The following is a 14,405-nucleotide window of genomic DNA, read 5'->3' as shown; positions in this document are numbered from 1 at the left end:
CATATCTGTTTTCAATGTTTTCCTCACTTGGAAATATGGGCAATTTACGTGCAATGGATGGCATAACATTAAAATTTACCTTTGTGAAACTTCTGATGCGCTTCTCTTTTCTGACATACTGGATTCGATTGCTGTGATACGATGCTTAATCTATGATTACCTAATCGAATACCCATCATTTGATATCACTCATCATAATGTGGATATCCGCGAGAATTTTTCAAACTAATTTTAAATCCAATCAAATGCATCATGACACACAAACAAAAACAAAAAAAAAAAACAAAAAAACAAAAAAACATAGGCAAAGGGGTATGTCCATGTATATCTGCAGAACACGGAGAAAACGAGCTAGAACTTACCCCAGACGACATACTGGCTGATGGACTTTTGAAAAAGGGAATCAAAGAGCACAACCAACTGGAGGTAGCCATCGGTGATGGTATGGAGTTTACGATTCATGGCGATCTGAAGAACAAAGGAAAGAAAAATAAGCAAATCTTGAACAGCTCGAAGGTATGTCTGAATGGTTATATTACTTTATTTGCCGGCATTCTTGCATCCGTTCATTTTTATACCGTGCGTTGGATAAGTGTGTTTGTAATAAAAACCATTGTATTGAGCAATAACGTTTTTGCGGTCGTAGCCTGTTTTTGGTTAAACATATGGTTAAACATACACACCATGGTTTTGACATACATTACACACACTCATTCTGCATCATGCTACAAAAACTACGCAACTGTAAAACTGAACATTAATATCAATATGTGTGTATTATGTCTTGGTAATTAGGTGATAGGCAATTCTATTAGTAATCATCATGATAATAAATTAGAACATGAACTGAATCATAGAGGCGTGTCCTTGCAGGACGATGATACTGCCAGTATCAAATCTTATGGCAGTCACAAAAATCGCCCATTCAAAGATGAAAGCCACAAAGGTAGCGCCGAAACGATGGAAGGTGAAGAAAAACGTGATGCCAGCAAAGAAGATCTAGGAATTGATGAAGGTAAGTAGCACACACAATTTGCAGGTTGTCACAAACTTAACTGCGTGTTAACATAACGCTCATGCATCTGCCTACAACTTCAGAGCTCGATGATGAAGGAGAAGGCGAAGAGGGCCCGCTGGATGGAGAGCTTATCATTCACGCAGAGGAAGATGAAGTTATCGAAGATTCGCCAGCTGACTGTTGCCCGGATAATTGCTATAAAAAATTTCCGGTTCTTGCTGGTGATGATGATGCACCGTTTTGGCAAGGCTGGGCCAACTTGCGTCTCAAAACGTTTCAGCTGATTGAGAACAAGTACTTTGAGACTGCTGTTATTACTATGATTTTGCTTAGTAGCTTAGCTTTGGTAGGTGTTGAAACGCATCTCGCGTTAAGAATACACTATCTACATGTTCGGGAATTATTGCCATACAATTGAACCTTTTTTTTCTTGTATCTCCTATCGTCACAGGCTCTTGAAGATGTGCATCTTCCACAGCGACCAATTCTGCAAGATATCCTTTATTATATGGATAGGATTTTCACGGTGATATTTTTTTTAGAGATGTTAATCAAATGGTTAGCTCTAGGTTTTAAGGTATACTTTACGAACGCTTGGTGCTGGCTTGATTTTATAATTGTAATGGTAAGTGTTGCCGTTTTTTCATCTCTTTCCTATATATTTTTCCTATATTTCCTATATATTTTCCTTCTTATTCTCTTCTGAATTTCAATCCACCCCCTCTGTCTCCCCCCTTCCCTCTCTCACTCTCTTTTTCCTTTTCTCTCTTTCTCTCTATATATACTCTTTCAAATATAGTTAACCCGTTTTTCAAAAGTCAGTTATCTCCATATAATATGTGTTGCGTAACAACAAGGCTACACATATAAAAGTTCCCACTACATATTTTCATACACAACCATTACTGTTCACAAAACAATAAATTGGTTAAAATATTTGTGCTTGAAAAAAAAATAAAAAGATAGAAGCAAAAGACACCACCATGTGTGATTTGCTGCGTGAAAATTAAGCATATTCACGCAAGCCTCAATTCTAACTAAATATACTCGCAAGGTATTATTGAAACTTGTTCATATAAGTTTTGTTTTGACTATTATGTTCCATTTAATTGTGTTTCATTAGTTTTTCTCCTACGTTCGGTGAATTTTTCTTTAGCTATCGCTGATAAACCTTGCCGCTATCTGGGTCGGAGCGGCAGATATACCAGCATTCCGTTCAATGCGTACCCTGCGCGCCTTGCGCCCGCTTCGTGCCGTATCACGCTGGGAGGGTATGAGAGTAAGTACCAAGATACTTGGTTCACTTGCGTTTTGATTTCATTGCTGGGAGGCAAGCTACCTCTAAGCTTTGAATGGTGTATCACTTTGTGCAGTGACATTGTTTGTGGAAGCTCTCTTGCTCTTCCTTCAACTTCCTTTCTTCCTGAAGACACAATTACTTTCTATTTCTTCCGTGTAGTCTTCTATATGTTTGTATAGACGTGTACTGAATGTCTTCAAAATGATCGTCCAAGGAATAATAATCTATTATCTTTCTAATTTGTTCGTGTTGCTGGCTTTGGACTGAATTTTAATACTGAGACAAACTCTCCGATTGTAATATATGATATTTGTTGTTTTAGTAACAAGACTATTCACTTTAATAAAATCCATTTAGTTGCAGAAATATATTTTTAAAAGCGCAATAAAAATCATAAACAAACTTTACTTTCCATTATTTGATTGCAATGTAACGGCCATGTGAAAACTTTCGTAACTTTACAAACAATATTTTTGACATGATAAACGATTGTCGTTTACCAAAATGTACGTTGAATGTAGGTTCAATACCGTCTTACTGTCATGAGAGAAAGCATTATTTGACTGGTGTACAATTTACATTATGCTGTATAGTTAACTAATAACATATATGGATCGTGATTGATTTTCATTATTTGTTAAAAATTTGTCAATAATATTATTGGAGAGTTTGAAATTTTTTTTCCGTGTTTAATCTGCGTATGTATAAAAGCTTTTGTCCAAAATGAACTGATTTTTATATACCCACTATATCTGTCTTTTTCGCGGTACCAATTTTGGGATGAGCAATAAATAATACTGTTTTAAATGTCTTGGAAATCGTCTAAAAGCCTTCCTTTTGTGAACTTGTGAATCACGACTTTTTCAATGCGGCTATTCAATGTATTGGTATTTTTAATACATATTACATATCATATAAATGTATATTGTAAATGCAGTGTACGCAAACATATTTTATTTACATATGAACGAGTGAATGAATCATATCATTCTACATTTATTAAGAGACGATCGTTCCCTACCATGAATTTCATTACAAGTATGGTATATTTGTACCAGCAAACGGTGTACGGTCAAGGCCTACTTTGCTATGGCATTCTATGACTTGAAATTTTCATGTAGCTGGATAGTCAGTCCTACGTACGAGGGAATCTCGTTCGAGATTTGAACCTGAACCTCCATCTGATAAATTACCCTGTTTTAATCCCTAAATTACTATATATGTTTCAATTGTTTTGAAGCTGACATCCTAACATGATTCATCAAATTTGTAAACCTATGAGTATTGAAATTTATTGAGTGCTCATATTGATTGATACCAAACAATATGACTCTAACAACATTCTGATTCGCATTGAGAAAGAAATTTCTGTATTTATTTGTAACTTACTTATAAATTATTACTTTATTATGCTTCAAGAAACAAAACCCGCTCGCCTGTAACCGTTAAAGCTGTGGAATTAAAAACTGCGAACAGGAGCTTCAGTGTGTTTAGATGTTTTTAGTGCTAGTATTATTTATTTAATCTAATGGTTTATGAGTCTTAGGGGAACAAACGTGTCTGGCTGTCATATTTGAATCATATTAATCCTCATCCTCCTATTTGAAATAACAAGCCTACATTAAATGCTTATGGGCCTTAAGCAGCTATAATGACCTCGAACCCCATCATGAAACAAAGTAGGATCCCTACTTCAATAATAATTTTAATGCATAATAAGCACGACTGTTCTTGTCAAATGATGAAGCTTTTACAACAGTCGTATTGCTTAGCTATTTAAAACAATAATTTTAAATTTATATATTTATGCGGATCGCTTAAACAACTCTCCTTACTAGAGAAAATAATTGTTTGAAAGAATTGATCCCCGATTTAGAAAATATTTGACACGTACGGTTCTAATAAAGTACTTAGTTTATACAAAGAGCAGAAAAGTTTTAACTTGAAGCAGAGGAAACCTGCCATTCGGCTCAGTTCTGAGAGGAGCACAGGGAACCTCACATAATTTTCAGGATTTTGAAAACAATTGCAGAGGTATAAAAATGCCATTCAAGCAGGGAGTCATAGAGAGGGTCACATTTTTATGAATATAGCAAAAATGTCGTAAAGTACAAAAAAATACCAATGCTTCTTTTTATCGAGTGAATTCAACACGCTAAATATGAAGAGGCTATTTTAGAAAAAAAACTCAAAACACGCTAACTGGTGATTGATTTTGCTCCACTTTTTTACTCTTCGAATGAGAAACTGGAACTCTATAAAATTCAGTAGAATTACTTCTTCTCTCTTTCCGTAGAGCTGCATTGAACAAGTGGAATTTCAATAGACTAAAAACGTTAAATCTAAAACAGCAATGGGTTGTGAATATTAGTACAGGTGTAAAATAGAGAAGACAGAATAAATATTAAAAAGAAAATTATGAACTATCAAGAAAGACTTATTTTTTTAGTTAGATAAGAATGGGTTATCGAGCAAGGGTTGAATAAATAAAAGCTGAAGTTCAACGTCATACATTCAACCATGATTTGATACGAAGGGGTTTCTGTTATCAAGGGGTATTTGATACGAAGGGGTTTCCGTTATAAATAAGGATTCAGGATAAGAGGGCGTTTTGTTGAAGAGCATGGGTGATGGGACAGGAGGATGTATAAAAAGTAGGTTTACGTTATATATGGTTAGAAAAGGTGTCAAAAAATAACAAGAAATAGGTATGATTTGAATGATCGAACGATTGAAAAAAATACGTAGAAAAATGGTGCTTGAATAACGACTAGGGGATAGAGGATGTTGTAAAAAATCTCATCGTTGATATGATATGTTACTCAAACCTGTGAGCATCTCAAATACATGATTCAAGAATGAACGAAATAGTAACTCCATAAAAATACATCAAAACTAATGATAACGGGCAAATCAGCTAGAATCCTTAAAAAAATGTAGAATAAATACTTGGAAAGTTAACTTGGAAGGTTAACGAAGTTAACGGAGTACGAAAGTTTTATGATTATGCTACGTCATAATTTTAATAATTAACCAAAAATGAATAGTTAGACAGCAAATATTCAACAACACACACTATTATCATGACTCATTGAACCATATGGAGAAAACATAAATTGAACGGGTGTATATTGATTATTGCAAATGGAAACCACTTGTCCATTAATTATTTACTGGATTCGACCAATGCTCTTCCTAGGTATCTTTAATAAACTTCGTTGCTTCACTTTGTGGAGCTGGTGGTATTCAAGCATTCAAAACCATGCGAACTCTTAGAGCACTGAGACCGCTACGTGCCATGTCCCGTATGCAGGGAATGAGGGTACGTAATAAAAATAATTACATTTCGATCAACATACATACATACCGTCAAATAGGACAAACAGTTTTTTTACTCATCAATCTGCACCTAAATTTCATTTTTTATAATTAAAACTAAGAAAACTCCCAACTATTCCAACGCTCCTTAGTATATAACTACATGCTGTTGATTTATTTTGTAATCAATGAAGTAGAATATACTTTTCTTAAAACAATTGTTATTCGTACAATTCCTAGCGAATTGTTTTATATCACACCGTAGTTAGATATTTTATCTATACAATTCGTAGCATTTTCTTAATTATTGTTTTTTGCATTTATGATAAATAATCACTGGACATTCATGAGTATTCCCACTTAAAAGTATACGTTAACAATAACTGCTCAAAAATCATACGCCTTACGATTGTCCGATTGTTCAATTGCATTGCAAAACAGTATTAACTGTTTTTCAACATTTATCTTTGATCAGCTATGCTGTACACATGCATGAATATACCTATAATACGTCATTCTCTTTAGTAAAACCATCTTAAAATATGCGATGTAGCCGTTATTATTCATGTAGTAACTGAAAAACATCCTACGTGGCAAAACTTTTTTATTGCTGTTTTTATGTCCGAGTATCGCATGAATATTGGTATACTCAGCTCACCTTATTGCTATAGTTGCTATGTTTAGCTCACTGCTTGCCAAATGCTTATGAAAATACTCACGCTTTCAACAAGTTATGTGTATTTGTATGTAGAAATAATGTAGTTGCAACAATATTTCACAATTCTATTGCATATAATTAGTATCGTTTTCTTAGCATGCGTAATTCAGCTTTCAATCTGTATGATGTAAATTTAAGCCTTGCTAAACAAATGATCATTGTTGATTGTTTTCTGGTTTCCTTAATCATATACATTACAGTCAAATAAACCACCTGTGTGTGTGTTGAACTTCAATGAACAGTTCTTTTTCCTTTTTTATTAATAACCATTCGATTGGGGTACAAACCAACCGCCTTCATCTCATAGGTTGTAGTGAATGCATTGGTGCAGGCTATACCGTCCATCTTCAACGTGCTGCTGGTATGTTTGATTTTCTGGCTAATTTTTGCAATCATGGGAGTGCAGCTATTTGCTGGAAAATATTTCAAGGTAGACTTTGCAATTGTAGAATGCAGAAAAATGTTCCGTCCTATGTACACCCGTTTTTTGATACATTTTAGTGTGTGGATAAAAATAAAACAACGTTACCTCACGAGATTATTCCGGACGTTAATGCGTGCAAGGCAGAAAACTACACATGGGAAAATTCTCCAATGAACTTCGATCACGTTGGAAAAGCATATCTGTGTTTATTTCAAGTTGCTACCTTCAAAGGCTGGATACAAATCATGAACGATGCTATAGATTCTCGCGATGTATGATTGATTGATTATTAGTCCTGTTATCATTCGATTGAATGATGTGTTTTTTTATCATTGTCCTTGCAGGTCGGAAAGCAGCCTATACGCGAAACAAACATTTACATGTACTTATACTTTGTGTTTTTCATCATTTTTGGATCATTCTTTACTTTGAACCTATTCATTGGTGTGATTATCGATAACTTTAATGAGCAGAAAAAGAAAGCTGGTGGATCGTTGGAGATGTTCATGACGGAAGATCAGAAGAAATACTACAACGCCATGAAGAAAATGGGATCAAAGAAACCACTTAAAGCGATTCCACGGCCAAGGGTACGAGTGTAGATTTGCTCCCCCATATTTTCGTGTGATTAAAAACTATCATATCTATATTTACCATTCCAGTGGAGACCACAAGCAATAGTATTCGAAATCGTGACGAACAAAAAGTTCGATATGATCATTATGTTGTTTATCGGTTTCAATATGTTGACCATGACTCTCGATCATTACAAACAATCGGAGACGTTTAGCGCAGTACTTGACTATTTGAATATGATATTCATTTGTATCTTTAGCAGCGAATGTCTCATGAAAATTTTTGCGCTCCGTTACCATTACTTCATTGAACCATGGAATCTATTCGACTTTGTTGTGGTAATTTTATCCATTCTAGGTGAGTTCTAGCTGATTTGTTGCTATATACATGAAACAGAAGAGTACCATTTTACATATTATTTTCATCATGTAGGTCTGGTTCTAAGCGATTTGATTGAAAAATATTTTGTTTCACCGACGCTCCTTCGAGTTGTGCGAGTCGCGAAAGTGGGTCGAGTATTGCGTTTAGTCAAAGGTGCTAAGGGCATACGAACGTTGCTCTTCGCGTTAGCCATGTCTCTGCCTGCACTTTTCAACATTTGCTTGCTATTATTTTTGGTGATGTTTATCTTTGCCATATTTGGAATGTCATTCTTCATGCACGTTAAGGATAAAAGCGGCTTAGACGATGTGTACAACTTCAAAACATTCGGTCAAAGCATGATTTTGCTTTTCCAGGTTTGATACTATTCGTGATGTTTACAATCGAACAATAGTTTACCAACGCGTTTTGCGATCATGTCAATTTCAGATGTCCACTTCAGCAGGGTGGGATGGTGTTCTTGACGGTATTATCAATGAAGAAGACTGCCTACCACCAGACAATGACAAAGGATATCCGGGTAACTGTGGCTCGTCTACGATCGGTATCACGTACCTATTGGCGTATCTAGTAATAAGCTTCCTGATCGTAATCAACATGTACATCGCTGTTATCCTCGAAAACTATTCTCAAGCTACTGAAGATGTACAGGAAGGCTTAACCGATGATGATTACGATATGTATTACGAAATTTGGCAGCAATTCGATCCCGACGGTACCCAATACGTTCGGTACGATCAATTGTCAGACTTCCTAGACGTACTAGAGCCGCCCCTGCAAATTCACAAACCCAACCGTTACAAGATTATCTCAATGGACATTCCTATCTGCCGAGGAGATATGATGTTCTGTGTGGATATACTCGATGCGTTAACGAAAGACTTTTTCGCCCGGAAAGGAAACCCTATCGAAGAGTCGGCCGAATTGGGTGAAGTTCAACAGCGTCCGGACGAGGTTGGTTACGAACCGGTATCGTCTACGCTTTGGAGGCAGCGAGAAGAATACTGTGCTCGTCTGATACAGCACGCATGGAAACGCTATAAACAGCGTCATGGAGGTGGAACCGATGGTTCTGGAGATGATCTAGAAGACGCCTGTGATAACGATAACGGAGATGGCACTGGCAATGATAACGATGGTAGCGGAGAAGATGTAATCGGCAGTGGTGACAATGCGAGTCAACATGCTGGCGGCAGCATAGGCGGAGGAGGTAGCTCTCTGGGTAGTGGAAAAAGTAGAGAAATTCTAGGAGGATCTCAGGCTAACATAGGAATAGTGGATCATAGCTTATCACCTAAGGAATCGCCCGATGGTTGTGGTGATCTCCAAGGCCGTCAGACGGCCGTCCTTGTGGAGAGTGATGGATTTGTGACGAAGAACGGTCACCGAGTCGTCATACACTCACGATCTCCCAGCATAACATCACGAACGGCGGATGTCTGAGCCAGGCCTCGCCCCCCTCTCTCGGATTCAGATTCCGAAGCACGGCAGAAGTAATATATAAAACGAGGCTAAAGCGAAACGTTTAACATACAACAACAGCAATAACAACAACAACAACAACAACATCTAAAAATCTCTCAAAAACACGCAAGCTAGCATATGTTCATGTACATACACTATCAAAAGATCAACGGAAAACAAGTGTCCAACATCACAATCAACAGCATACCAACACAACTGCAACGATTGTCGTAAAAAAAACTATAATGGAGGTTATTTTGCTGGTGCTGAAGACGCAAGCACAAATAGTCGTACCGGCTTGACAATGGACGTACGTAGACAGTGATCATAATGTGAATCACAGTGTACCAGACATAGGTAAGGTTTAACAACGATTCGGGGCTACGAAGCTGCGTGTCCAAAGTAAGTGGATTTGCTGCAAATGGTATATTTCATGATCTCCGATACAGATGAAGATCATTCTGCAATAGACAACTTATGACCCCCATCAATGATGTAACTCATTGGCTTGCTTAATCAAAGATCGCACATAAAATCGAGCTCTCCTTAGATCTCTACATTGATTTCGCATAAGCGATTTACGATGAGTATAATGACAAATTTGATTACTATTGCTAGAAAAATAATATGAAACACATGTGATAAGAAATCATTGGTGACACATTGATTGCAACAGCACTTTTATGCACAATGGAGATTCATCGTAAGCAACGAAGGCTCATGTCCCAATGATATCACATGTAATTAAAGTTGCTGGAACTTTTTTTATTGATTGAGCAGTATAAAATGGCAGTCTAATAAAATGTATATCGTATTGGCAATACACAGAGGTGTTTTTGAATATCTCAAGATCGTTTGAAAATCATCAAACCCCATTTAAATAACTGGAAATAGGCAATTTCCCATCAATTTTTTGCAACATTTAAAAACTGACCCATTTTTTTTCTAAATCAAAATTCAAACAAACATATTTACATTTCACATAGAAAACAAGTTTGGCGACTTTTGTATACAATAGTTGCCGAACTATGCTGCCTGTTAATCACACAATTGTTTTGAACTGAAATTGAATTCTGTATTTTTTTGTGTAGCATAACTCTTTCTGTGCCTCCTTTTTCATCCTCCTTATGTTAAGTATGTAAAACATCGTTGTCATTTGTTTTGTTTAGGCATAAACATGCCATTGAGTCAGTGGAAGAACAGTTATATGCAGTAAGCATGAAGAAACAAATGATACTTACAAGTAAAAACTATAAAAGTGATGTTTGGGAGTCTCTGACACAGAGATAAAAGGTAATTGAATCGAAAATATATGATGAAAAGATGTCATAAGATGAAGCAAGGCATACATGTTTAAAGAGTATGCTGATACTCGAGCACTCGCTGCCAAATTTTATACGCAATCTGAGCATGTTTTTCATTAAATTCTACAGCCATTGTCTTGATTCGCAAAAGAGCAGCAAAAGCAGACTGAATAAATCGAGATTGATAAACAATTGAGCATTATCAATTAATTCAGACGTCAAGCCTGTCAGCCACTAGCAAAACAATACCGAGCTTGCCATGTTTCATTATTGATACGTTTCTGCGTGCTATGAAAAAGCGAACAACAAAGAAAAATACGTGAAAGAGAGAGAGAGAGAAATAATTTCAAAAGTTATTACAAAATGCATAATCAGTTGTATTGAAGTGCGAACAAAAAATAATAACAAAAATCAAATGCGAGGGGTCGGGGCGAGCCTTTAAATTTAAAGATTAACCTTATTCCAGATAATAAGACGTAAAAAGCATACATACACCTAACACACACACACACACACGCCTGCAAATCATCACTGAGACACTAAATCACTCATTCGTAATTGGTAATGAAAACTACAATCCCACACAACAAACACACACTGTCAACAACATACACACTAAAGATGCTTTTAAAAACAAATATTGCCAGCAAATGAATACTTGATTCATGCTTGCAGGCAATATAGCGGTAATAGGTAAATTAAAATAAAATATGAATGCATAGATATAGCTATTACCAGAAAGCGAATTTCTTGCAAATCTAGTATAAATAAAAGGAGTATCAAAATCCTTTTGTTGAAATCCTTTCGTAATTTTTGCGCCGAAAAATAATTATCTAGGTATAAACGTTTTGAAGTATTAAGAGATGCTTGAAGTAAGAGAAAAGCTAACAAATTTCTCTGCATAACAGAACAAATGTATGAAATTAGTGACGGGTTAAAAGCACGAGGAAGTTAGAATACGTCGCAGCGTAGGCTACAAAAGCTAATCAAAAAGCTTATAATATCAATCATTTACAACAAAAACAAAAAAGCAACCCAGAGGGGTAAACAGTGAAGGCAACACAATGCCAATAAAAACAATTAAAAATGATAAGCTTATCAAAATAGCGCTGCGTACGCACGCATCAACACAAATGAGGGATGTTGTTGTAAAGTTGATAAGTAACTAATCATGATATTTCTTTATAGGTTCCCCTTTTACCATTTGCTTCATAAGAATGCTTTTGTGATATTAAATAAATCTAAAACATAGACAAAACAAATGCTTTTGATGGAATCGTTCCAAACTAGGTGCTGATATATAGAACAACATGGAACCAAAGACAAGCAGATTTTTTTTATTAAAGCGCAGCACCCCTTAAAATATGAAACAGGAGAAGAAGCTATGTTAAGCAATGATGGTATATAGTTTTCCGTCTTCAGAGTGAAGACGTATCACTAAGCCGTACATAACTGATACACGAAGCAAATTCTAAGTATTGGAGTTCGCTCTAGAGTCACAACAGTCCATCATGGATTCTAACGTATCTTTGTAAGTTTATAAGAATAATGCGTATGGATCACTGCCACATACATGCATTCGCTCACTTTATTGTACCAAACAATGCTTCGCCATTACTGAAACATTTGAACGTAGGTGGCATTCTAATCAGTTGATATATTCGAGAAACGGAAACAAATGTTAAATCGTACTTTAGTTTTTTTAACTTACAAATTTTCCGCTTTGTTTCTAGAGCTCATAGTTCAATATAATTCAGATATTAACACACAGTCACACACACACACACACACACACACTGACACATTCAGTTAGGTATCCGTATAGTGCTATTCCTTTTTGCTTATCAAACCAGTTTTCAAGAATGGATTCTAGAAGAAAAAAAAAACGCAGCAAATGGTATATATGTAGTTAGGTAGCTCATCTCTAATTACCAAATGAATGACTGTGGATACATCACTTTGATTTCATCAAGTACATTAAGTTCAAATAGAAACGAGTAGTTCGAAGATAGCGCCCACCAACACACAGGTACTACAAACCATGGGTCACAAAACAAAAATATACCAAAGATTAAAAATCAACCTCGTAAAATTCATGCAAATCAAATGCTACTGAAAAAATATAAAGTTCTTTTATTTTAAATGGTCCAGCTATGACGATAAAACAAGAAAGTCTTGCTACAGATCCGTATCCGTTTCATCATTAACCTACATGTACGTTCACAAACGTAGGCCAATTGCGCCACTCGACTCGAAAAATCCCTTATTTTCATCTAGTTCAAAGATATTGCAAAGGATGTTTCAATGTTATCACCTTTCATTTTAACTTTTGCTCAACAATATATGTACGAGAGCCAAACTTTTTAAAATATTGTAAGATTTTGTTTTTAGACAGCTAAAAGCGTAAATATTAAATTTTATTTTATTCCGCAGAGCCATTCAATGTGAACACGTAAAGAATCGAATCGTGATAGGTCAGTTTCTATTTATACCACTAAACAGCTGGTCAAATGGTTGGAAGCCCCGAAATATACCTAAAGCTACCGTTCTTGCCATCATAAAATCCATCTTGTATGGATTGAAAATGTTCGCTTGAAGCGGTGAAGATAATCTCATATAAGAAAGACGTGTAGTAACAAAACGTAGAGGTAAATGCAAGCAGCAGCATACTATTGCTCTGAAGTACATTCGAAACTGGGTGATGAAATAAAAAAAACACAGGATTTATTTTGTTAGGGCGTTAAGGCCAACGTTGTTTTCGAGTATTGCGCTTGCTGTCCATTAGCTGATTGTCGTCTATTTGCTAGCGCTAGTACTGCACAAAGAAGGTACACGATTGTGCTTTCGTCTCATATGCATTCATCCATTTGTCCGTCTTGCAAGAAGCAGAAACTATTCGTTAAAACTGCTGGTGCATAAAGCGCAAAAACCAAACAAATAGATAGAATGAACAAAAAAATGAGCTAAGCATATTGAATCCTAATGTAGTTCTAGGTAAACTGATGACACACATGTAAAGCGAACGAAAAACGATAGCTAAAGTGGTAGGGTTAACCTAATAGCTTGTCACATAGCAATGCTTACTGGTATGCGTAGCAAGATCTGCTGGGCAACAAGCTAATCGAAAAAAAAAATTATCACTTTTAAGATCATGCCCTCCCAGCAACTGTTAAATTCTTTTCTGTACACGTAAACATCGCATCGGCAAAAAGACAACAAAACCAACTCCAGTATAGGCTCGCTTTTAGCTGCTCTATACTCATTTACCTATATGGATCAGGTTAAAGCATACGATGTAGTAGCAAGCTAAGAGAAAAGCTTACACATAACGATGAGTAAATGATGTAATATTTGAATCTTAACTGAAAAAGAAAAGAGAGAAAAGAATACTACCGTAAAAAGTTGTCTCTCACATACACACACTGCAAGAAAGTATTGAGGGAGGATGGTCCCAAATGTCCAAAAAATAAACAACAATTTCAGTGCCTTTTCAAAAATAAGTGTGCAAGAAATAAAGCTCCCAAAATTGATATTTGAAGCTTGAAAAAATAGACATGATTTGTCGAACTGTTGTAAAGGCCAAAAAGTTTGACAACAGACCGTAATGATCAACGGGAGCACTGCAGGATACAAGAAACTACTTCTCTTGCAAAGAAGCTAGCATGTGCAGAGAAAAATTTTAAATCTTGTATGATTTCCAATAAATCCAAGTGCATGCAAGCAGGGTAGAGTATGAATAGATAGCAACATCCGGAAAAAAGAATTAGTTTGACTAGACGGCAAACATGTGAATTACATGCAGTAAATATAAACGATGTTTTTGAGTTACAAACGCAGATGATTTGTTGCAGCAAGCAAAGCGCAATAATAGCAGGATAACACACGAACACAAGGTTGAAATT

At 35.9% G+C, this 14,405-nt stretch overlaps 1 protein-coding gene across 1 annotated transcript in view; it reads left to right on the top strand.

Annotated features, from left to right (window-relative positions):
* Window positions 1-9,178, top strand: part of LOC128723088 (sodium channel protein para) — a 38,074-nt gene extending 28,896 nt beyond the window's left edge. The window contains exons 24-34 of the mRNA XM_053816796.1: window positions 335-516; window positions 874-1,015; window positions 1,099-1,364; window positions 1,470-1,643; window positions 2,175-2,297; window positions 6,662-6,784; window positions 6,856-7,050; window positions 7,123-7,368; window positions 7,441-7,711; window positions 7,787-8,091; window positions 8,165-9,178. Coding sequence (XP_053672771.1) covers window positions 335-516; window positions 874-1,015; window positions 1,099-1,364; window positions 1,470-1,643; window positions 2,175-2,297; window positions 6,662-6,784; window positions 6,856-7,050; window positions 7,123-7,368; window positions 7,441-7,711; window positions 7,787-8,091; window positions 8,165-9,178 — 3,041 coding nt within the window. The remainder of the gene's footprint in view (window positions 1-334; window positions 517-873; window positions 1,016-1,098; window positions 1,365-1,469; window positions 1,644-2,174; window positions 2,298-6,661; window positions 6,785-6,855; window positions 7,051-7,122; window positions 7,369-7,440; window positions 7,712-7,786; window positions 8,092-8,164) is intronic.
* The last annotated feature ends 5,227 nt before the right edge of the window (window positions 9,179-14,405 follow it).

This window comes from Anopheles nili, chromosome 3 (genome assembly GCF_943737925.1).
Source record: "Anopheles nili chromosome 3, idAnoNiliSN_F5_01, whole genome shotgun sequence".
Classification (NCBI taxonomy): Eukaryota; Metazoa; Arthropoda; class Insecta; order Diptera; family Culicidae; genus Anopheles; species Anopheles nili.
This window is presented reverse-complemented; position numbering and strand designations above follow the sequence as displayed.